Raw genomic sequence first — 24,443 nt, 5'->3', positions numbered from 1 at the left:
TCACCAAGCACATCCTGCTGTGGAAACCAGTTAGAGGTGAGCACATTGGGTGGCACTTCAGGTAACTTCCCAGTCTCCCACTTCAAGAGAATGCGTTGTGGAAGTTCACCCAGTGCTTCTATAATTGCATGCACTTTGTCTGCAGACAGTAGGGAGCTTCGCACATTGGTGCCCAGGCTGAAGTACACTGCACCTTCTTCTGCACCATCCAGGAATTCACGGACCTCCTGCACAACACACATGTCCCATAGTCTCCAACTACATTTCTGACAGTATATTTACAAAAACTATGTAACTGTATCTTACAGTTACAAGGATTGCCACAAAAGCTGTGGATAAATGTCATAAATAATAAGAATACGTACAAACAGAGGCTTATTTTCCATCCATATTAAGATAATTTTTATTAAATATGACAGGTAAAAATTTGGAAATCTCATGTTAACAAACTGGATTGCTAGCAGCTGTAGGTGATTCATCAGAGCCTTCCAGCAACTACACAGATTGGAATGGGTGTTTTGAACTGAAAAAGAGATCACTACGTGGGATGCATTAATTCTAGTATCAAAAGAAAGCATGTTGTGATTTTGCACTAATGAATATGACTGATGAAACTTCCTGGCAGATTAAAACTGTGTGCTGGACCGAGACTCAAATTAGGACCTTTGCCTTTCACAGGCAAGTGCTCTACCACTGAGCTACCCAAGCACGACTCACGCCCCATCCTCACAGCTTTAATTCTGCCAGTACCTTTTCTCCTACCTTCCAAACTTCACAGAAGCTCTCCTGCGAACCTTGCAGAACTAGCACTCCTGGAAGAAAGGAGTCGTACTTGGGTAGCTCAGTGGTAGAACACTTGCCCGTGAAAGGCAAAGGTCCCGAGTTCGAGTCTCGGTCCGGCACACAGTTTTAATCTGCCAGGAAGTTTCATATCAGTGCACACTCCACTGTAGAGTGAAAATTTCATTCTAATGTGACTGATGCTTATGAAAATCAATGTACTCACAAAGATCCATATGCTATCAACAAGACTAGGTTGGATAACATGAGAAGCTGTGGAAGAAATTTAAAACTTTTTACAGACAGCTGGCATGCCTTACACTGTTCTGTTGAGATTAAGATGACACTGTGGTTTCAAGAAGGCATTGAGCTACAGAACTAAGAGTGAGCTCTGAGAGTAGTGAAGACTCATGCATTATGGATGGTGCTTAGTGGAAGAAGGTCAAGGGAAAGAATTCAGTACATTCAAATTGTCAAGAAGCAGCTATTGTACTACACAAGTACTGTTCCAGTTCAAGAGTAGCACAATATATATCTAGGTGTGGATTCAATAAAGTCTGACAGTGTGTGCTGCCTCTTCTGATACACTAGAAAGACAGACAATCACTGCATCCATCAGCATACACCACTATATACACTGGTCTCTGCAAAATCGTTTTCTCACTGAAGTAATGCATGCACACTTGAAAGCCACATGTTAGCAGTGTGTTGTCATCCATTACAGTGTGAAATAAAAGAGCAATATAGTGAACTTTCAATAGAGCCAGCCATGGTTGGGTGCCTATTTGTACCCTGCCACACTATGCTCATACTCAGTTATTGTGTTATTACTGCCTGCATACATTTGCCTCATCTTATTGTGTTCAGTGTATGCTATGACAATTGGCATACTTGCCACAGCCTAATAACACTGTACTTAAATTCTTGGTCATGTTGTGTGTCCAAGTTACAAAACAAGTGATGACAAGTGTGGGATTGTTTTCTGTGCAGTTTTCAGACTCTGGTTGGTCCTCCATTGTGTCTGTGATGTCTGGCAGTGCTACTAATGAGTTTTTACACCGGCTGCTTGATCAGCAGGAGGTTCTTACTATATCATTACAGCATCTCAGTCAACAGCAGAAGGCATTCACCACAGTGTAACACAATCAAATTGTGGTATTGCAGATGCTTGCCTCCGTTTTGGCCAGATCAGGTCTGTCTCAGGCCACATCACTTGCTGCACTATCCCAGCCATTTCCACCTTACAACGAGTCTGTCTAAGAATGAGAAGCATACAAAAAACAGGTGCTGCAGCATTTTCATGCATTTGGATCGACTGATGTTACCTTATGTCATGCTTTCTTTTTGTCTTGATTATTGCCTTGCATGTATCAACTCCTTTGCCAACTGGACCCCCTGCAGGATCCATCTTGACTCCCTTTTGATAACATGTATGACCTCCTTTTGAAATACTACTGTAAACGGATCATATCATTGCAGTTGAGTTGAGTTGTATGTGTCACAAGAAACCCAAACACTCTTATAAGACTTGGGCAGCTGAGTTTCACAGTTTAAGCTGTCACTGCCATTTTGTAACTTATGTACAGAAGGAGTTGTATGCCAACAAAACAGTTCTTGATGCAATCGTTTGGTTGACACACAATCATGAGGTTCATGAGAGGACCCTTCAATATGAAAACCCCTCCCCCTCCAACAATAATTTGAGGTTTTGAGGGCTGCAGGTACTCAAACTGAATCACGGTGGGAAGCTGCAGAAGTTCAATCCACTTCCCCCTGCTGTTTGTTAGACGGTTCACAGGGGGACAATATGGTGGCAGTGGTCTGTGCATGAGCAAAAATTCATGATGGGTGGCCCGACTCCCTGCAGCAGCAGCAAAATTCCAGTGGCCTATTGCAGGTGCTCACATGGATGTCAACTGTGTATTAATAATGTCCACTGCACCAAGTAAGCTTTATATTGATGTCAAGGTTTATCAAAAGGGTTTGCACATGCAAGTCAACACTGGCACTGCTGTGTCATTACTCATTGTACATGGACTTGGGTTCTTCCCTTCTAGCACCACTGTCTTGTACATTAATCATCTGCAATAAGCAATGCTTTCCACCATTAGGTAGTTTCTTGGCCCCAGGCACATAAAAATCTGTGGTTCATCCACCGACTTTTCTGGCGGTGAACAATGGATGAACCAAAAATTTGTTTGGTTTGGACATCTTTAACTTTTTCAGGTTTCCTATTTCTGATGAAGTTAATCTCATGTCTAATCAAGTTCATTACACATGACTTGACTCGTTAAGCTCTGAATTTTCTGCCCAGTTTTTTATGGGTTTGGGTTATACCAATAATTTCAACGGCCACATCATCATGAAACATTCGGTCAGACCTCATTTCTTTCAGGCTCACCCAGTGCTAATGATGCTGCGTGACCAAGTTGAGGTGGAGCTTGACACCTCATGGCCCCCTGGATCACCCAACCAATTACATCTAGTTAATGGGCTACCCCCCTTAGTCATTGTCAAGAAGCCATTGGGATGGTTATACCTTTGTGGCAATTTCAAAGTTTCTGTCAATACTCAGTCTATCATTGATACATGTCCCTTGCCACACCATGACAAACTCTTTGCTAAGCCTTGTTGGTGATCAGTATTTTTTCAATATCAACATCTCTAATGCATATTTTCAGCTTCCCATTGATGCTGACTCTCAACAGCTCTTGGTTGAAATACTTCTTTTGGCTAGAATCAATATTTTTGATTTCCATTTGGCATGGCCAGTGCCCCAGTGAGTTTCAATGGTTTCTCAAACAACTCACGAGGTCTGTGCCTGGCTGTGCCAACTACCTTGATGATATTGTAGTCTCTGGCTCCTCCACTGCTGAACATCTCAACAACTTATGAATGCTCCTTTTGGTGTTACAGGCCACGTGGTTAAAATGCAATTTCGAAGAGAGCTGCTTCTTTCAGCCTTCTATTGTTTATCTTGGGTTTGAGATCTCTAGTGCTGGTATCAAGCTCCTTTGTCAGAATGTCTCTGCCATTGTGCCTCTTTCACATCCTGATTTAAGGTAAGATTGCTTATTATCATCAGTTTTTTTCCAGAGGTGGCACCAGTTGCACAACAGTTACATGCCTTGCTGCATAAAGGCATGTCTTTGCACCGGTTGCTAGCATGTGAAATGGTATTTTCCAAACTGAAGTCCATGTTACAATCTGTACCTTGCCTCATAACCTTCCAACCAGATCAACATTTAGTGTTAGCAACAGATGCATCCCAGCATGGGATGGGGATGGTGTTAGTTCATAAATATTCTGATGTCTCTGTGCGTCCTATTGCATACACCTCAAAGACACTTAAATTGGCTTCGAATATATGTTCAAAAATAGACAAAGAAGCCCTCACCATTGTTTATGCCTTAAAGAAGTTTCAAGTTTTTCTGTATTGTGTAAACTTCCACCTCACCATGGACCATGAGCCATCACTTTCACTGTTTAACCCCTCAGCATCATTGCTAGACAAGGCAGTGCATCACTTTCAATGCTAGGCACAGTTTCTCTCTCAGCACAACTACGAGATTCACTTTCACCCCATGGCTAAATATGCAACTGCTGATGCATTCTCCCATCTTCCAGATGGTCTGGACCCAGTTTTTAATTGGGGGGAGCTACTCTGTTTCCATGTTGATGAATGTACTCAACAAACTGTCAGTGATCTTCCAATCACTATGCTTGGGTTATGCAGACTAGTACTACCGATCTGATTTTATGGGAAGTAATTGTAGTTGTTGCCTTTGCTCTCTATTCAAAGATCCTGCAATTTCTGCACACAGATAACTGGGGGTTGTCATGTAGTGAGATGTTAGCCTGACATCACATTTTTTGGTGTAGTGTGGATGGTGACATCACTCATTTATTTATGGTATGTTATCAATGCTCATTGCAGCAAGCTGCCCCACAGGCAACATGGTCTCTGTGACCACAACCATCTCCACATTGATTTTGCAGACCTAATAGTAATTGATGCATTCTCTCAGTTCCCATATGATGGTCATTGTCCATCAATGCCTCTGTCACCATGGCAGCCCAGTCAATATTTTTTTTTTCATTGAAGGACTTCTGGCAATGTTGGTGTCTGATAAAAGCCTTCAGTTTGTGACACAGCGTTTGACTCCTACTGCAATGCCCACAGTATTTGCCACATTTTCGCCTCACCCTTCCACCCTCAGTCCAATGGTGAGACTGAAAGATTAGTTAGAACATTCAAAATGCAAATTAAAAAGTATGTGACTTAGCCCCCATCCAACGTTGCCTTGGATGAGTTTCTGTCTTCCTAATGGTTCATGCTGTTTAGCAACAACAGACCTGCTGAACTGCTCCAGGGGCATCAACCACAGACACTCCTGCATCTCTTGTGGTCCAGCCAATGACGTTAACCCGTGCAGCCATCATCCCACTTCTGCACGTGAGTTTGGTCATTGACCAAAATGGATTCCCGCAGTCATACTTTGAGGCCAAGGCTGCCATCTCTGAGACATCCATATGGAAGAAGGCCTCTATGCATTTCATTACAACCAGTTGGTGCGTGAGCGTGGGTTATTGTGCGGTTTGGCCCCCAGTGGACTCTCTCAGGGAACGTCTCACACCAGACGAGTGTAACCCCTATGTTTTTGTGGTAGAGTAATGGTGGTGTAAGCGTTCATGGAGAACTTGTTTGCGCAGCAATCACCAACATAGTGTAGCTGAGGCAGAATAAGGGAACCAGCCCACATCCGCCAAGGCAGATGGAAAACCTCCTAAAAACTGTCCACAGACTGGCCATCTCACTGGACCACAACACAAGTCTGTTGGGCGGATTCGTGCTAGGGACCAGGCACTCCTTCCCAATTTGGAAACCCATGTGTTAGACTGCATGGCTAACCGGGTGGGCTTCCCTTCTGGGTGCGTCACTATTGTTTCAAGCAATGTATATTAATAAGGGCTGCTCCTGCATGGTTCATGGTTTAATTGATATTTTATGTTGTTTTTGTGGCAGCTATTTATGTTTGCACTGTTGACATTTCAATTTGCAGTCTGATGTGTATGAAGCTATACGACTGGCATAGATATTATTCAATATATGTACATTTGTTGGGTCAGTACATTAATTTCCAAGGACCATCCATCCAGATTTTTTTGAAATTGTTTCATAATCTCTTAATCATTTTCAAAATACCACTAAAATCAATAATTGTCTCTCATTGCACCTTTCTATAACTTTGCTCAGAACCTGCAAATGATGTGTTATGTTATATCCTTTTGTGAAGCCAGCTCATTCCTTTGTGTGGTTGAAATCCAAATTTTCTTTTTGTGGTTGGTGATAACTGTATTGAATACCTTGTGTAATATGTAGAGAAGGTTCACTGGTCTGAATTTTCTTATAGCATGTCTTTCAAAGTTTCTTGTGAAGTAGAACCGTTGCAACAGTTTTCCAGTTTTGAGGAATTGTCTTCTTTCACATACATTCCGTAAATAATTTTAAAAGCTACTTTTGTTTTATTTCTCCTCCACTTTTAATCTTTTTTATTCAAACACTATGTCCAGATGCCTTTACTTTCTTCATATATTGAATACCTGTATTAACCTCATGTTGCATTACACACAAATTTCATCATTTTCGTTACTGATTATCTAAATTTCTGATTAAGCTGTTGAAATATGGGAACAATTAAAGAAATTTGGGACTGCTTGTATAATTTTCTCTCTGTGTTAGTTACTGTGTCATCTGTTATTTTGACTGATGAATTAATTGCATGTTGCCTGTTCAACATAATCTTCTGTTTAATATTCTTCAAACTCTTATTGTTTCAACTATTTGCTAATCACATTTTCACTATTCATTCTGATACCTCTCAAAGATATTTTTGGAAAGTATTTATTTCGTCAAATTTCTATTATCACTTGTTTAATCTCTGATGTTTAATAGCTGCCTTTTTCAACAGGACATATCACCTCCTTCATACCTGTGACATCTTTTGCCTTTTTACTAAGTATCTTTATTAAACAATTGATCATTTCATCCATGTATGATCTTCATTTTCTAATATGTTGAAATTGTTGTTTAATTTAATTGGGTATATCTCCTGTCTGTGAAAAAATTCTCATAAACTACATTTGAGTTCTCTTACATGATGAGTCTGTATCTTCCTAGCTCAGTATCAGTTTTTATTTTTCATTTTCTGAATTTAAACTATGTAAAACTTTGAAAGAATCATTAGAGTAGAAAGAAATTTGCACAGCATGCAGAAAGCTGGATTCTCAGTGTGACTGGAGTTTGATGGGGATGGATTCCCAGTATGCAAAAAGGAGGAACTTTCATACGGCAGATCACTGTCACTATACTTGTCTTCAAGACAGGGCTTCTCCCATAAGATAACAAAGTATCAGAGACTTATTATGAGGATGTTCTGTCTGTTCTTCTGATTCTGTGATGTTTCCATCCTTGTCTTTTCTGAGATTTTCCTTTGTTTTGAATAGTCATCATTCTATGTTATAATGGAAATATGGTAAGAGCAATAAATTGCAATTTGTTTGTTGTTTCGGTTAGGGGAGAACATTGCACCACTCAGATTCCTATAACATCAGCATATGCATTACATGATGGTATCACATAGAATATAAACCCCAATACCAATCACATGACCAGGATCATCACCAAGAACATTTCAGACTGAGAGTACGTTTATTGAGCAGAAACAGAAGTACAGACAGAGCCGAACTATCTACCCCAATATGACTTTTATTTAGGACGAAGTAGACTTGTGTAAATTAGGTGCCCCAAGACTTTTTTACTTGTCATCTGCATCTCTGACACACATCATCACAGCTGTCATATGGTTTAGATGCTTTTCAAATGTCTTCTAGAAAACAACAATATTATCTGGATAATAAAGATAGTTTGCTTGGTTATGATGTTAAATCAAGCTGGCTACCAGGGCTGAACCATTTCACTAACCATAGAGGTCACAGGTGCTGTGAAAGCAGTTTTTTCTTAGTTAATCTCCTCTACTTCGACATTCCAGTATCCCGTTTGCATATCAGTAGTGGAGAAGTATTTTCCTCCCTTCAGACACTTCTAGGTGTGAGTGACATTCACCAGCTGCATCTTCTTCATTTCTTTTGAAAGTATCCAGTGTTCAGCTGGAGTGCTGGCTGGTTGATGAGATGATCATCAGTATTGATACAATGCTTTACATTATGTCATCTCATCTGTATTGTCTCTACTTGAGACTTGAATGCATTTTAGTATTGATGCAGAGTGGCCAACACTTGCCATTGTAGTTTCATGTTCAAGCGAGGACTTACTGGTGGGTGGATAGTTCATTCCTTCATTGTGTGGTTGGTAATGGTAGAATGATTTTCCATTAATGGCTTTGAGCTGACCGTCCTGGGCTAGTTCTGTTCATGACAGTTGGTGGCCCAAAACTCTAGTTGTCCTCTTGTGAGAGTTATGATTGTCACTGGCATACAAGTTTCTTTTATGAGGCTGAATATCATTTTGTACTTGATCAGAGCTTCACAGTTGGTATATTGACTAGAAATATTTTTGTTGATGAAGTTACTCCAATCTGATATGGATATCACACACTTGGGTAGTATTCCTGAATATTATAGGAAACATTGAACTTTGCTGGTGCTCTGCCAGTGAATATGAGGTTACCCTGTTCTTCACCCATGAAAGGAACTACATGATCATTTGATTTAATATATCCAATCATTATTAATTTCATATATATATATATAAAAAATAGAAAGAAACTTCCACATGGGAAAAATATATTAAAAACAAAGATTCCAAGACTTACCAAGCGGGAAAGCGCCGGCAGACAGGCACAGTGAACAAAACACACAAACACACACACAGAATTACTAGCTTTCGCAACCGATGGTTGCTTCTTCAGGAAGGAGAGGGAAAGACGAAAGGATGTGGGTTTTAAGGGAGAGGGTAAGGAGTCATTCCAATCCCGGGAGTGGAAAGACTTCCCTTAGGGGGAAAAAAAGGATAGGTGTACACTCTCACACACACACACATGCACACACATCCATCCGCACATACACAGACACAAGCAGACATATTTAGGCTTTGCCCGCTCCCGGGATTGGAATGACTCCTTACCCTCTCCCTTAAAACCCACATCCTTTCGTCTTTCCCTCTCCTTCCTGAAGAAGCAACCATCGCTTGCAAAAGCTAGCAATTCTGTGTGTGTGTTTGTGTGTTTTGTTCATGTGCCTGTCTGCCGGCGCTTTCCCGCTTGGGAAAAATATATTAAAAACAAAGATTCCAAGACTTACCAAGCGGGAAAGCGCCGGCAGACAGGCACATGAACAAAACACACAAACACACACACAGAATTACGAGCTTTCGCAACTGGCAGTTGCTTCGTCAGGAAAGAGGGAAGGAAACAGCTTTCGCATCCCGCAACTACCCTCCCAACCTGGTACAGAAGCAGATAACCAGAGCCACTTCCTCATCCCCTCAAACCCAGAACCACTCACAGAAGAACCCCAAAAGTGCCCCACTTGTAACAGAATACTTCCCGGAACTGGATCAGACCTTGAATGTGGCTCTCCAGCAGGGATACGACTTCCTAAAATCCTGCCCCGAAATGAGATCCATCCTTCATGAAATCCTCCCCACTCCACCAAGAGTGTCTTTCCACCGTCCACCTAACCTTCGTAACCTCTTGGTTCATCCCTATGAAATCCCCAAACCACCTCCCCTACCCTCTGGCTCCTACCCTTGCAACCACCCCCGGTGTAAAACCTGTCCTATGCACCCTCCCACCACCACCTACTCCAGTCCTGTAACCCGGAAGGTGTACACGATCAAAGGGAGAGCCACATGTGAAAGCACCCACGTGATTTACCAACTGACCTGCCTGCACTGTGATGCTTTCTATGTGGGAATGACCAGCAACAAACTGTCCATTCGCATGAATGGACACAGGCAGACAGTGTTTGTTGGTAATGAGGTTCACCCTGTGGCTAAACATGCCTTGATGCACGGCCAGCACATCTTGGCACAGTGTTACACCGTCCGAGTTATCTGGATACTTCCCACCAACACCAACCTATCCGAACTCTGGAGATGGGAACTCGCCCTTCAGTATATCCTCTCTTCTCGATATCCGCCAGGCCTCAACCTCCGCTAATTTCAAGTTGCCGCCGCTCATACCTCACCTGTCTTTCAACAACTTCTTTGCCTCTGTACTTCCGCCTCGACTGACATCTCTGCCCTTACTCTTTGCCTTTAAATATGTCTGCTTGTGTCTGTGTATGTGCGGATGGATATGTGTGTATGAGCGAGTGTACACCTGTCCTTTTTTCCCCTAAGGGAAGTCTTTCTGCTCCCGGGATTGGAATGACTCCTTACCCTCTCCCTTAAAACCCACATCCTTTCATTTTTCCCTCTCCTTCCCTCTTTCCTGACGAAGCAACTGCCAGTTGCGAAAGCTCGTAATTCTGTGTGTGTGTTTGTGTGTTTTGTTCATGTGCCTGTCTGCCGGCGCTTTCCCGCTTGGTAAGTCTTGGAATCTTTGTTTTTAAAATATATATATATATATATATATATATATATATATATATGACCAGCTTCACACATCTGTCCACATCAAACCCACCAACAAGCAACAGTACCTCCATTATGACAGCTGCCACCCATTCCATATCAAACGGTCCCTTCCCTACAGCCTAGGCCTTCGTGGCAAACGAATCTGCTCCAGTCCTGAATCCCTCGACCATTACACCAACAACCTGAAAACAGCTTTCGCATCCCACAACTACCCACCCGACCTGGTACAGAAGCACATAACCAGAGCCACTTCCTCATCCCCTCAAACCCAGAACCTCTCACAGAAGAACCCCAAAAGTGCCCCACTTGTGACAGGATACTTCCTGGGACTGGATCAGACTCTGAATGTGGCTCTCCAGCAGGGATACGACTTCTTAAAATCCTGCCCCGAAATGAGATCCATCCTTCATGAAATCCTCCCCACTCCACCAAGAGTGTCTTTCCGCTGTCCACCTAACCTTCGTAACCTCTTGGTTCATCCCTATGAAATCCCCAAACCACCTTCCCTACCCTCTGGCTCCTACCCTTGCAACCGCCCCCGGTGTAAAACCTGTCCTATGCACCCTCCTACCACCACCTACTCCAGTCCTGTAAGCCGGAAGGTGTACACGATCAAAGGGAGAGCCACGTGTGAAAGCACCCACGTGATTTACCAACTGACCTGCCTACACTGTGACGCTTTCTATGTGGGAATGACCAGCAACAAACTGTCCCTTCACGTGAATGGACACAGGCAGACAGTGTTTGTTGGTAATGAGGATCACCCTGTGGCTAAACATGCCTAGGTGCACGGCCAGCACATCTTGGCACAGTGTTACACCGTCTGAGTCATCTGGATACTTCCCACCGACACCAACCTATCCGAACTCCAGAGATGGGAACTCGCCCTTCAGTATATCCTCTCTTCTCGATATCTGCCAGGACTCAACCTCCGCTAATTTCAAGTTGCCGCCGCTCATACCTCACCTGTCTTTCAACAACTTCTTTGCCTCTGTACTTCCGCCTCGACTGACATCTCTGCCATTACTCTTTGCCTTTAAATATGTCTGCTTGTGTCTGTGTATGTGCGGATGGATATGTGTGTATGTGCGAGTGTACACCTGTCCTTTTTTCCCCCAAGGGAAGTCTTTCCGCTCCCGGGATTGGAATGACTCCTTACCCTCTCCATTAAAACCCACATCTTTTCGTCTTTCCCTCTCCTTCCCTCTTTCCTGAAGAAGCAACCATCGGTTGCGAAAGCTAGTAATTCTGTGTGTGTGTTTTGTTCATTGTGCCTGTCTGCCGGCGCTTTCCCGCTTGGTAAGTCTTGGAATCTTTGTTTTTAATATATTTTTCCCATGTGGAAGTTTCTTTCTATATATATATATATATATATATATATATATATATATATATATATATATATATATATATATATATATATATATTGGCTGATTGAATTAAGTTACAATTCTAATTTTACATTACGTTACACGAATCACATTGCTATAGATTATATGGATGGGAGTATCTAAGATGTGGAAAGGAGTCAGTGATGTACATTTTATTTAACTACAATGAAGCAAAATGACTTAGAGTTATGAAATATTATGACAATGCTAACATGAACCATGTAATAACGAAGTACATTCATTCCAAGTGTTACTGTGAAAGTACTCTTCAGTCCAACAGACAGAGTTGCCCAATACCAATTTCCTCAACTCACTCTTCAACTGCTTTATGTTACGCATAAGACAATATGCTCTGGCAGTTGCTCAATACATGTATACACTCAGGCAACTGCTTTCTAATGTTAAATCCTACAAGTCTTATAGAGATGGTTTTTGTGAAAGTATTAGTGTTTTCAATGTTATTACATATGTGAATATCAATAATCTTTAAGAATTTGTCTCTCACAGGGCATCAAAGTTGGTTGTTTGTAATGGCTGTCTCTAATCTAAAGGGTGTTTTTGTTATTTACTGATGGCATTGTGGTATTGTTATACTTTTGTGGTTTTCCAAATAAATTTTTCATTTCAAAACGGTAATTGGTGTTTTGTCAACATGGTAGCAGACATGTATGGTTGATAAAATATTCACAAAATGCAACAGTTGAAGCTGATTTCTATGATAACTTGACGTTGTAGCAGTGTTAAAGATAAGACAATGGCCAAAGAAAGACAGCAAATTGAAAAACTCACTGGCGAAGAAAATTGGAGGACTTAAGCCAGAAGAAGATGGGCCAAATTACAAATCCAATCTTGCTAAATGGACCAATGCTAATGCAAAAGCAAGGAATGTCTAATACTACCACTTGACACCAAGTTTTTCCTTTTTCTCGGAGAATGCAAGACTGCTAAAGAGGTTTGTGTGCTACATAAAATTTATGATGTTCAGTCAGTTGAAAACATTGATATGCCTCAAACAAATTTCATAATATTGTGTCGCAAGCATGTGGTGATATATAAGGCCATTTAGCCACATTTGACAATTATAAACTCAACTTTCATTGTTAGACTAGCTGATTGACAATGGTGACATCTGTGCACAATTTTTGCAAACGTTGCCCAAAGAGTTCAACCATCTATATTATGTCGCATGATTCACCTGCTGAAGGGAAGACATGGAATAAGTTACAAAAATGTTGTTTAAATTAGGAACTGAGAAATAACAGACTGTGATGACAAAAGTGTTACTATGGCAATTATGTCGATAATGAAGATTAACAAACAGCAATCGAGACACAAACAATCCTAGTCTGAAGCTGATACATTATAAAAGAAATGGAGATAGAAGATGCTTTTCATGTGGTAGTGTAAGGGTAAGAAAAAAGGCCATTGGTCAAATACATGTGTTACCATAGACAAAAGAGAAGACTTGTGCTATATTGTCAAAAAATGTAACATCAGCAGAACATTCAGAAAGTTGTAGTTGCACAGATAGGCCTACCTCAAAAACTGAGAAAAAAGTTTTCATGATGGGATGCAACTATTTTTCTGTAGATGCATGGTACATTGAAAGCTGGCAGATATATAGGGTTGGATAATGTTGTAATTCAATTACTCTTAACTAGGGCTGTGTCATTTTCTCTAAAAGGGCAAATAAGGCTCTAGAAAATGTCAGATAGATGAAAATTTCATTATGTCTGTGGGTTGCTTTGATGAGTGTTTGTCGAAAAATCTGTTCTGAGGCCAAATTTGTGAATGAAGAGGTGTTACTGCTTGGGGCAAATGGTGTCTAGACTCGATAACACAGAATTAAAAGTATGATGTATTTAATGCAGATATAGTTAGATCATTTCTCTAACTCATATCTGACAAGTCTTACACTACACAAACTGAATCTTTCCATGATGGGTAGCTCAATAAGGACAGTTGATATGATAGAGAAACTGAAGTTGCTTGTCATTGTTTGATTCAATAGCATGCAAAATAGCAAGATGAGTACTGTAATAAAAATTGTTCTGGTGAGATTAATGTATTTATGGATATTGGGTCATATGAAACGACTGATGCCATATTGAAAACATAAAAACCAAAAATCCACTACTACATAGCTATGTAAAAATGTTTAAATGCCAGCTTTTATCAACACTTAATGTAATTACAGTGATGATTATGGACCTCTCAGAGAAGATAATTTATATTTTATTTATTAAACATATGTTCCACAGAGAATCTTGCATAAATAGACTGATACATGATAGCAACTTCTTTGCTATATGTTGTCAGAGGTAAATTTTTGTTTTTGTGTTCAGTGAGTTGGTTGTATGAATTTGAAGTGTGAAGACGGCCAATGAGTTTTTTTGTGTGTGTTATTGATTTGTATTGTAAAGTGAAATGACTGAAAATATACATGTTATTTACCAAAAAGTCCACTAGTGTTCAGATGATTTCATTGAGGCAACCCAATCATCCTCTAGATGATCATAAAAAGTTAAACCAAAGAAAGGATACTGCTACTGAGTCATCAACTCGCAACAAAGAAGAGCAGCAAAAAAATGAGTATTATTAATGAAACTTGTTATTTAAAGTCAACCATTGCTATCTCTCACCGCAGTGTGTCACTATCTCAGCATGGCAGGTGCTGTGAAAATGTGACCAGCTGCCCAAATTAGTAACTTATTTCAAAAATCAATGAATCAGTTTTGGGTAACAAGAGGATGCTGATGACCAGAGTACCAAAAGCTCAGAGATGAGCCTGGATGACAAGAGCACCATTTATGTCATGGCTGAATGCATTTGATCACAAATGATCAAAGAAAACTGCAAAATTGTGCCTCTTGTATTCATCTGCAAGTCTTACCTGAAATATGTTTCACTCTAAAACACTGAAGTTTTTAAGACTCCTAGCAGGTGTTGCAGGCTACTAGTGAATGTATGTGCCCAGGTAGCCAAACAACAATGGAACTTTATAAATACAACACAACAAACAAGTCCAATATAAAACAACTTCAGAATAACACAACTAGAAGATTGTTCTGATCTGATATAAGTATGACACAAGACACAGTAACAGTTCTTTTCAAGGTATGAGGCATTGTATTATGTCAATTATGTAAATAATTTGGTCATTTCAATCTATTATGAAAGCAGCAAAATGTTATGAAGCAGACAAAGGGTGTAAAAATGCTTTATTTCCCGTAACTCGAATCAGTGTGTGTGTGTATATGCTCTAGAAAACCAGTATTGTAACTGTTTGTACAACTGTTCACCCAGAAGTGGCAAAGACCATCTATGCAGTGGTCACTGACAGCAGCAATATGAGCCAGAGATCATCCTGGGTGAGCTGGCCACTATACAATGAAATGACAGCCAAAAAAATTATATATTGATGGTAGCACCCTACATTGTCTAGATTTATGATTTCTGATGAGGTCCAGTTTAGGTACTTGTGATAGTTTGCTGCAAACACCAAAGTATATGGGTGTTGCAAATGGTTTGGAGATTTTGGAATAAGCTCACCCTAAAGTAGTTGGGTGTTAGCTGTTTGTGTACATTGTATATTGTGGAGTGTTTACTAATTAAGCATTGTTCTTGAGTTTTTCTTGATTGGAGAATCAAGTACAGGAACAAACGGGCTGAAAGTGAATTGTGACTACCAGTGTATTCATTCCATATTCATTGTTAATGATGCAGTTATAGAGGTTTCCTTGCCCTAGGTGAACCATTTGAAGACAGACAATCCAACTGCTGAATTAGATTTGTAATTGGTAAATGAGAAGCCAACACCTGACGTAGTTTGAGTTTTTGAAAATCTGAGTTTAAGATGAGCTTGAAAGTGGTGGCAGTGAGCAGGTGTCCCCCTCCCCTCATTCAATGTGGGATTTAAATTTTTGGTCACTCGCTCACATCAACATTTGCTTATGTAAAGACCTGATTCATGAGCTAAAATAAACTCTGATTCATTAAAATTAAAACAAAATCCTCAAATTATCATTTTACCCACTATTCTAAATAAAGTGAAAGAGAATAATCCAAGTTTGAACATTGAGTAAAAAATAAATAAATAAATAAATAAAAATTAAATAAAAACGTTCGAAAGTTAGTGATCTGACTTACAACAAGTAGAGTAAGATGCTCAAGTCAACAACATAATAACATTAAATGAATGATAAGTCTTTAAAAAGAAAGCACAGAACTATTTTATTGAAGTTTAACAATAGAAACTTTACTATTTATGTAATTTCTTGAGAGGTAACATTCAAGTTACAGTTAAAAAATGTTCTGGATGACAATTGTAAACCAACATGCAAAGGTTTGCTTATGAAAGAATTCTGATTTAGTTCAAAAGACTATATTTAAGCTTTATTGGCAGAGCTACTGCCAATCACAGGCTGTAAATAACAGTTGTTTGTTTCCAACATTAAGGTAAAAAAAGAAGGGAGGTGGCATTATGTCCCAAGTTTTACCCACTATTCTAAATAAAGTGAAAGAGAATAATCTAATTTTGAACTTTGGGAAGGGAAGTAAAAAAAATAGTGGTTCAAAGTTTTGTGATCTGCCTTATAATAAGCTCAAGTCAACATCTTAACTAGCCCAAAACCTTAGGTTCACCCAAGGAGGTGGGTTCACTGCATTCATACCCCCATAGTTCACTCTGGTGACACTACCTGATGATGTCACTCTGTTTCTAATTACTAGAGCAAATATGCATTCAAGAACAGGAAAAAGATCGAAATTGCTTTCCTGACACTATGTTATTCATGTGAGCACTCTATTTTTTAGGATTTGAAACAGTTGTTCGGTGCACATGACAGAAATAATGAACAAGAAGTACTCTAAACAGTAGTCTGCCACTCAAAATGGAGGCAGACCCCACCCACTCTGGCTTCAAAAGTACCTCCATGATTTCCATAGTAAGAAAAATGTCCTTGGCCTGAGGTGACAACTCGTTTATAAAAATAATTAAATGCAGAAATTTCTTATACATTTTGGAATGCATAATTGTTGTAATTAAGAATTGGGATTAGTTAACTGAAATAATTTAATGCCAATTTCAACATATCACTATCTGAGTAACAAGTTAAGAGATGCCAATATTACACGGTAGAGTACACCTATCAAGTATAATTTTCAGTTATAGTAATTTGTACAGTATACTCATTTGTGGTGTGTTGATGATCTCTGTAGTTATTTATGAGCTTAATGCAAAAAGATCCATGGGATCTTTATAATATTGTTATTGTGGTATTCAGTCTAGAGACTGGTTTGATGCAGCTCTCCATGTTACTATATCCTGTGCAAGCTTCTTCATCTCCGAATAACTACTGCACCCTACATCCTTCTGAATCTGCGTAGCATGTTCATCTCTTGGTCTACCTCTACAATTTTTACCCTCCACACTTCCCTCCAATACTAAATTGGTGATTCTTTGGTGCCTCAGAACCTGTCCCTTCTTTTAGTCAGGTTGTGCCACAATTTCCTCTTCTCCCCAACTTTATTCAGTACCTCCTCATTAGTTGTGTGATCTACCCATCTAATCTTCAGCAGTCTTTTGTAGCACCACATTTTGAAATCTTCTATTCTCTCCTAAACTATTTGTCTAAACTATTTATTGTCCATGTTTCACTACCATACATGCATACACTCCATACAAATACTTTCAGAAAAGACTTCCTGACACTTAAATCTATACCCGATGTTACAAATTTATCTTCTTCAGAAATGCTTTCCTTGCCATAGCCAGTCTACATTTTATATCCTCTCTATTTCAACTATCATCAGTTTCCTTGCTCCCCAAACAGCAAAACTCATCCACTACTTTAAGTGACTCATTTCCTAATCTAATTACCTCAGCATCACCTGACTTCATTCGACCACATTCAATTATCCTCATTTTGCTTTTGTTGATGTTCATCTTATATCCTCCTTTCAAGACACTGTCCATTCCATTCAACTGCTCTTCCAGGTCCTTTGCTATCTCTAACAGAATTACAATGTCATCGGCAAACATCAAAGTTTTTATTTCTTCTCCATGGATTTTAATTCCTACCCCAAATTTTTCTTTTGTTTCCTTTACTGCTTGCAAAATATACAGACTGAATTACACCAGGGATAGACTACAACCCTGTCTCACTTCCATCTCAACCACCACTTGCCTTCCATGCATCTCTACTCTTATAACTGCCATCTGGTCTCTGTACAAATTGTAAATAGCCTTTTGCTCCCTATATTTGACCAGTGCCACCTTCAGAATTTGAAAGAGAGTATCCCAGTCAACACTGTAAAATGCTTTCTCTAAGTCTACAAATGCTAGAAACGTTAGTTTACCTTTCCTTAATCTATCTTCTAAGATAAGTCGTAGGGTCAGTATTGCCTCACGTGTTCCAACATTTCTATGGAATCCAAACTGATCTTCCCCAAGTTTGGCTTCTACTAGTTTACCATATTCTCCATAATGTTATAGTCCTGGAAAGCTTATTTACCAATTTGATCAGGTACTTGAGCGCTGATTGTTTTCAGAATTGCTTATGCATTATTTCAAATAACCTGTTAACACATGAGAGGTCAGGTTGAGATCTATTGCATCTCTCCACGAATTATTAGCAATTTATTGCATCTATATTTTTTTTCTCAACTTTCTCTCTTGCGGGTTTGGGTTGACACAGTGCAGCATATCACTTATACTAACGACATTACTGAGTTAAGTGTCCTGGTTTGTCTTAATCGGCTATCACTGCGATAGCCAGGAAATGTTCCTACATGGATGCTGTCCCTGGCTGTTGGACTTCAGATGACTCAGCAATATGAACATTGTATGTGAGACTGTAGGCTCTGAATGGTGGGCCATGAATGTGGCCAGCATAAAGCCCAGAACATATCTTGTGCCCAGCAAATTAGACTCCAACTGAAGGGCTGCTTACATGGTTGGCAGAACCCCAGAAAACCGTGAACTCTGAAATCCCAACCCGGACTATATGAGGAGATGCCAGGTAGTATATCATAAAGCAGTTTCATGAAAAACTATTGCAAAAGCTTTGTGATCACATGTGACCTGTAGAAGTGAGAAAGTACCTATGATATCAGCACAGCATATGTCGAAATTAGCACCAACTGGTACCATTGTGGCTGCTGGTGGTGTGGCCTCCCGTGATTGCATTGCTGGCATACTGGAAAGGTGGAAACCTGCAGTACAGCACTGTCTGGTTCTTGGCCAAGATGTAAGTGGCAGATGAGGTACAGCATTTTTCTTTTCTATGCAGGAGATGGCAGAGCCATCTTCCTGTGTAGTTGATGGCTGTGACATAGCCAACAGTTGAGGATATCACATCCCATCTTCTCCAAGAGAGAATGTCAGAGCTATCATGGGGAAGAAGCACCTCCTGAAGAAAGAAGGTATCCCAGAGTGAGATGACAGATCAAGGAATCATGCCAGCAGTGGTGGAAGTTTGGATCTAGAAATGCTGGTCCTCTATTGAGAAAGGACAACTGGGCCACCCAAGGCAGCAGTCATACTTGCAGCAAAACTTCCAACACCAGAGAACATAATTTTCAAAGAAGTACAGCTGGAGAAAAGGCAGGCACTTTGCAAGGAGTGGAAGGCCCTGGAGGTTGCAGAAAACAACCACAACAAGATACACCTGGGGTAGCGACAAGGCCAATATAGCACAGGGTGATGTCCTGAAGAAGCACAATGTGTACTGGAAGTCACCAGTCCAAGAAGAAAGTGAGAACTTGGGTTAGTATGACTCACACTCAGAAGAAGAGAGCTTAAGAGAGGAAGGAGGGCACCAAGGATGTCGGCTGAGCATTGCTCACAGGCGGAAAGGAAGTTTTAGCCAAGGGGGACCTATCTACAGTGGCCAAGCTGTGGTACACTGATCTGATGGCAAGAAATAACTAACTTGTATTTCACACAAAGCACTGTGCCATACAGAAAAATGCAGTAATAAATAATTTGAAAGCAAAGGATATGTTATGACTATGGCAACAAATAACCAGTTAGTGATAACAACTACTATTCAATTTCTATAGAGCATAAGAAAGTCTAACACACAGTGTCAAGTAAGCCCCTGGAAACAACAACAACAAATGTTTGATTTTGGGACAGGGATGAACCGAAGACACCACACAGAGAGCACACGAACAAAGCATGTGGAGGGAGAGAGGCTACACTGATTGAGCACAAACTGAGTGGGGACAGAATCCCAGAACCAAAATTTCTCATTGCCTATTGATGAGACTAGAATGCTGTTGAAAAGTTGTACCCTTCTCACCAACTTGCTTTGTACCCAGCAAATGAAGCTCTGATTGTTGGACCACTTGTGCAGTCAGCATTAAGCCCAGAGAACCATGAACAGTGAAGTCCCAATGTCAACTGCATGGAGAGCAACGAAATGGTGTCCTATAAATCTGTCTAGTGAAAAAATACTGGGGAAACATGGCTGTGTTGAGTGAATTGTGGAGGTGAGATAGTGCTGAAAATAGCTGTGCCACATATGGTGAACATGGCACCATCTGGTATCATCATGGCTGCTGGCAGTGTGATCTCCTGCAGTAGCATTTATGGTTTACTGGAAAGATGACATACTGTGGTACACCATTGTGTGGTTGGTGACTGGGCCATAGGTGACAGCCAAGATATAATAGACATTGTTTTCCCTGCTTCAAATACAACCAATGAACTTCAGTCCATGGATTACAGGATTATAAAAGTGACCAAAGAGTTTTATTGCAAATTCCCTTCAGTGGTACATGCAAAACAAAACATTAATTTGCCAGAATCTATGAATCCACTGAATCTCAGATGTAGCAAATTTTATTTCAGCTGTGTGGAATTCTGTATAATCTCAAGTGATTGAAAACTGTATCCATAAGACTAAAACTTATGAGATGAGTTTACGAGACTCTTGAAATTTCTGGGGAAATACACTCCTGGAAATTGAAATAAGAATACCGTGAATTCATTGTCCCAGGAAGGGGAAACTTTATTGACACATTCCTGGGGTCAGATACATCACATGATCACACTGACAGAACCACAGGCACATAGACACAGGCAACACAGCATGCACAATGTCGGAACTAGTACAGTGTATATCCGCCTTTCGCAGCAATGCAGGCTGCTATTCTCCCATGGAGACGATCGTAGAGATGCTGGATGTAGTCCTGTGGAATGGCTTGCCATGCCATTTCCACCTGGCGCCTCAGTTGGACCAGCGTTTGTGCTGGACGTGCAGACCGCGTGAGACGACGCTTCATCCAGTCCCAAACATGCTCAATGGGGGACAGATCCGGAGATCTTGCTGGCCAGGGTAGTTGACTTACACCTTCTAGAGCATGTTGGGTGGCACGGGATACATGCGGACGTGCATTGTCCTGTTGGAACAGCAAGTTCCCTTGCCGGTCTAGGAATGGCAGAACGATGGGTTCGATGACGGTTTGGATGTACCGTGCACTATTCAGTGTCCCCTCGACGATCACCAGAGGTGTACAGCCAGTGTAGGAGATCGCTCCCCACACCATGATGCCGGGTGTTGGCCCTGTGTGCCTCAGTCGTATGCAGTCCTGATTGTGGCGCTCAACACGCATACGACCATCATTGGCACCAAGGCAGAAGCGACTCTCATCGCTGAAGACGACACATCTCCATTCGTCCCTCCATTCACGCCTGTCGCGACACCACTGGAGGCGGGCTGCACGATGTTGGGGCATGAGCGGAAGACGGCCTAACGGTGTGCGGGACCGTAGCCCAGCTTCATGGAGACGGTTGCGAATGGTCCTCGCCGATTCCCCAGGAGCAACAGTGTCCCTAATTTGCTGGGAAGTGGCGGTGCAGTCCCCTACGGCACTGCGTAGGATCCTACGGTCTTGGCGTGCTTCCGTGCGTTGCTGTGGTCCGGTCCCAGGTCGACGGGCACGTGCACCTTCCGCCGACCACTGGCGACAACATCGATGTACTGTGGAGACCTCACGCCCCACATGTTGAGCAATTCGGCGGTACGTCCATCCGGCCTCCCGCATGCCCACTACATGCCCTCGCTCAAAGTCCGTCAACTGCACATACGGTTCACGTCCACGCTGTCGCGGCATGCTACCAGTGTTAAAGACTGCGATGGAGCTCCGTATGCCACTGCAAACTGGTTGACACTGACGGCGGCGGTGCACAAATGCTGCGCAGGTAGCACCATTCGACGGCCAACACCGCAGTTCCTGGTGTGTCCACTGTGCCGTGCGTGTGATCATTGCTTGTACAGCCCTCTCGCAGTGTCCGGAGCAAGTATGGTGGGTCTGACACACCGGTGTCAATGTGTTCTTTTTTCCATTTCCAGGAGTGTATTTTCGTAGCATATATGAGAGACTTGACAATTTTTTTGTCATCAACATGAAGAGGGGCAGGTGTCAATGTTAATGGTTCTGATGATGAAGGCAGGCTCACATGCAGTCTATGAAGAATCTGGTGATGTCCACTATCAAGACTTTGTTTCAGTCAGTAAAAACATACATTTCAGATGTTGGACATAGATGAGATACTATAAAATGTTACAAAAGATACCAGCATTAAAAATGAAGAAGAGATGGAATGCTAATCAGAGTCTATTCTTCAGAACATCAGGTCTTAGGCACAATTAACATGATTCACAGCTGCATATTTGCAGGAAATGTTGAATCACCTGCTGATATTAGCCATAGCCTTAATCACATAGAAAACTCTGTGCTTAAATACCAGTACAGCCTGAAGCAACACACATTTCATAAGTTTTTTTTTATAATGTGTAAAGTTGCTCATTGGTGCAAGCATGGTAGCTCAATATGTTTGGGCAGGGAAATGGGCACCCGATGTGTACCTGAGTGAAGAGCTCATCAATAGACTTTGAGAGATGTCATGTCACATCCACAGAGAACCACTGACAACATAATGAAGAAACAAATTGATAGAAACCAGACAAATAGAATTAGCATGCCAGACTACATATCTGAATGTCTTGGGGTCAACCTCCAGTCAGCCTTAGGATTTTTATCTGTCCCATATCAACTCTTTCACCTCTGTCAATATTAATGTGTAGTCTGGAATCCATGTTAAACTGTAGGTCTCCCTGTAACTGGCTGGAGTCAGTTAAAAGGTCAGAGGAAGCTGACATCATCTCACATCCATCAGGACCATGCCTTGTAAAGTGCTCCGATGTTCAAACCACCTTTTGCCTTGATGACAGATGTGCTTCTTTTGTTCATATGCTCTCAAAAACCAGTTTGTATTTTATTGCTGAATTAATTAAATTTTGATTAAAATAGTGCATATATATCTTTTTACATTATCTGTTATCTCATTAGGTAGCTGCACATTTGTATTACATCTTAGGAAACAACCAATATGGCACTTCCTGCTTAGGATGTTTTCCTGTTTAATTTGCAGTTTACCTGTGGGCCCTTGAAGAGTGCCTTAAGAAGATTTCACAGTGCAGCTGTATTTCAGGTAATGAAACACAGTCACATGCAATATATTTACACTGTTTGACATTGAATGTAAACAAAAGTATGGAGACTGTGCTACAAGGTACATGTTAGAGAGGACAGTGCAGAGAAAAGTCTGGTGATTACCTTTGGCAGGGGCTTGCGCTCCTTCTGGATGTGTAAGCCTGTGAGTTCTATGATTGTGGGCAGGTACGGGCGTGGGTAGTTGACACTAAAGTGATTATTCACCAGCATCAGACTGTAATTTCGTTCTGTCTCAGCAACAGGAGGTGGCGCGTCACCAAAGTACTTCCTGAGAATTTGCTCCTGTGGTGCCAGCACACGATCCTCAAACAGATACCCATAGATGACATTTCCCAGGGTGTTGGCCAGACGTTGAATGAAGTTCATATGGTCTGGGAAGTCAGCAGCTAATGAAGGTGAGAAGGAAGGGATGTCAGGATTGCCCATGGCAGCAAACCCACTGGGCAGCATTCCCAGAGACACGAAGCCCACCAGGGGTGGAGAGCCCACGACATGGTAGAGCCCAAAGTACGCCTGGAACATGGATGCCTCCAGCACGAATAGATCAAACTGCTGCCCAGACCTGCAACATATGAAACCCGCTTAGCTTCCTGCAAATAAAACTCATTTGACACATGTGACAGACATTGAAATTAAAATTTTCATTCCCGCTCAGTGAGAAGCCTCGAAGTATTCTCATCAAGATATGAATGGCACCATAAAGAAAGCTTGCACTTAATCATGGAAGGCATGGTGAAGTGTTCTGCACCCAAAAAATTACATATATTTCATATTGTTCTAAATGGTGCCTACAAAACACTTACCATAGAAACAAACATTTGTGTTTCACATCATAAACCATCCAGAGGAAGAGTTAATTTTGCATTAAGAGGTGCAGTGGAAGGCAGGAAAGAATGAATATTAGTTCCTTATGCCTCTTGAGCATCAAAATCATTGGAAGGAACTTACAGCTGTGGGCTTTGGTTGGGAACCCTCTAGTATTTGCCTGATGTGTTTAAAGGAATCCACAGAAATCATAATCTAAATTCGGCTCCTTTTGAATATGTGTCCCATGTTTTAGGCACTGTGACTTCTCACTTGGTTGGAGTAGTAAAGAGGAAAGTTTCAGGCCAGATGGTTAGAGTATGTACTCATGAGCAATTGAA

The 24,443-nt window shown here is 41.1% G+C and overlaps 1 protein-coding gene across 1 annotated transcript in view; it reads right to left on the bottom strand.

The window, feature by feature from the left end:
- Window positions 1-24,443, bottom strand: part of LOC126342104 (UDP-glucosyltransferase 2-like) — a 136,282-nt gene that overhangs the window by 16,964 nt on the left and 94,875 nt on the right. The window contains exons 4-5 of the mRNA XM_050001826.1: window positions 23,401-23,860; window positions 5-227 (exon numbers count right to left, since the gene is read on the bottom strand). Of these exons, the coding sequence (XP_049857783.1) occupies window positions 5-227; window positions 23,401-23,860 (683 nt within the window). The remainder of the gene's footprint in view (window positions 1-4; window positions 228-23,400; window positions 23,861-24,443) is intronic.

The sequence above is a fragment of the Schistocerca gregaria genome, chromosome 1 (assembly GCF_023897955.1).
Source record: "Schistocerca gregaria isolate iqSchGreg1 chromosome 1, iqSchGreg1.2, whole genome shotgun sequence".
NCBI lineage: Eukaryota > Metazoa > Arthropoda > Insecta > Orthoptera > Acrididae > Schistocerca > Schistocerca gregaria.
Note: the sequence above shows the minus strand (reverse complement) of the source record. Positions and strands in the feature narration are given on the sequence as shown.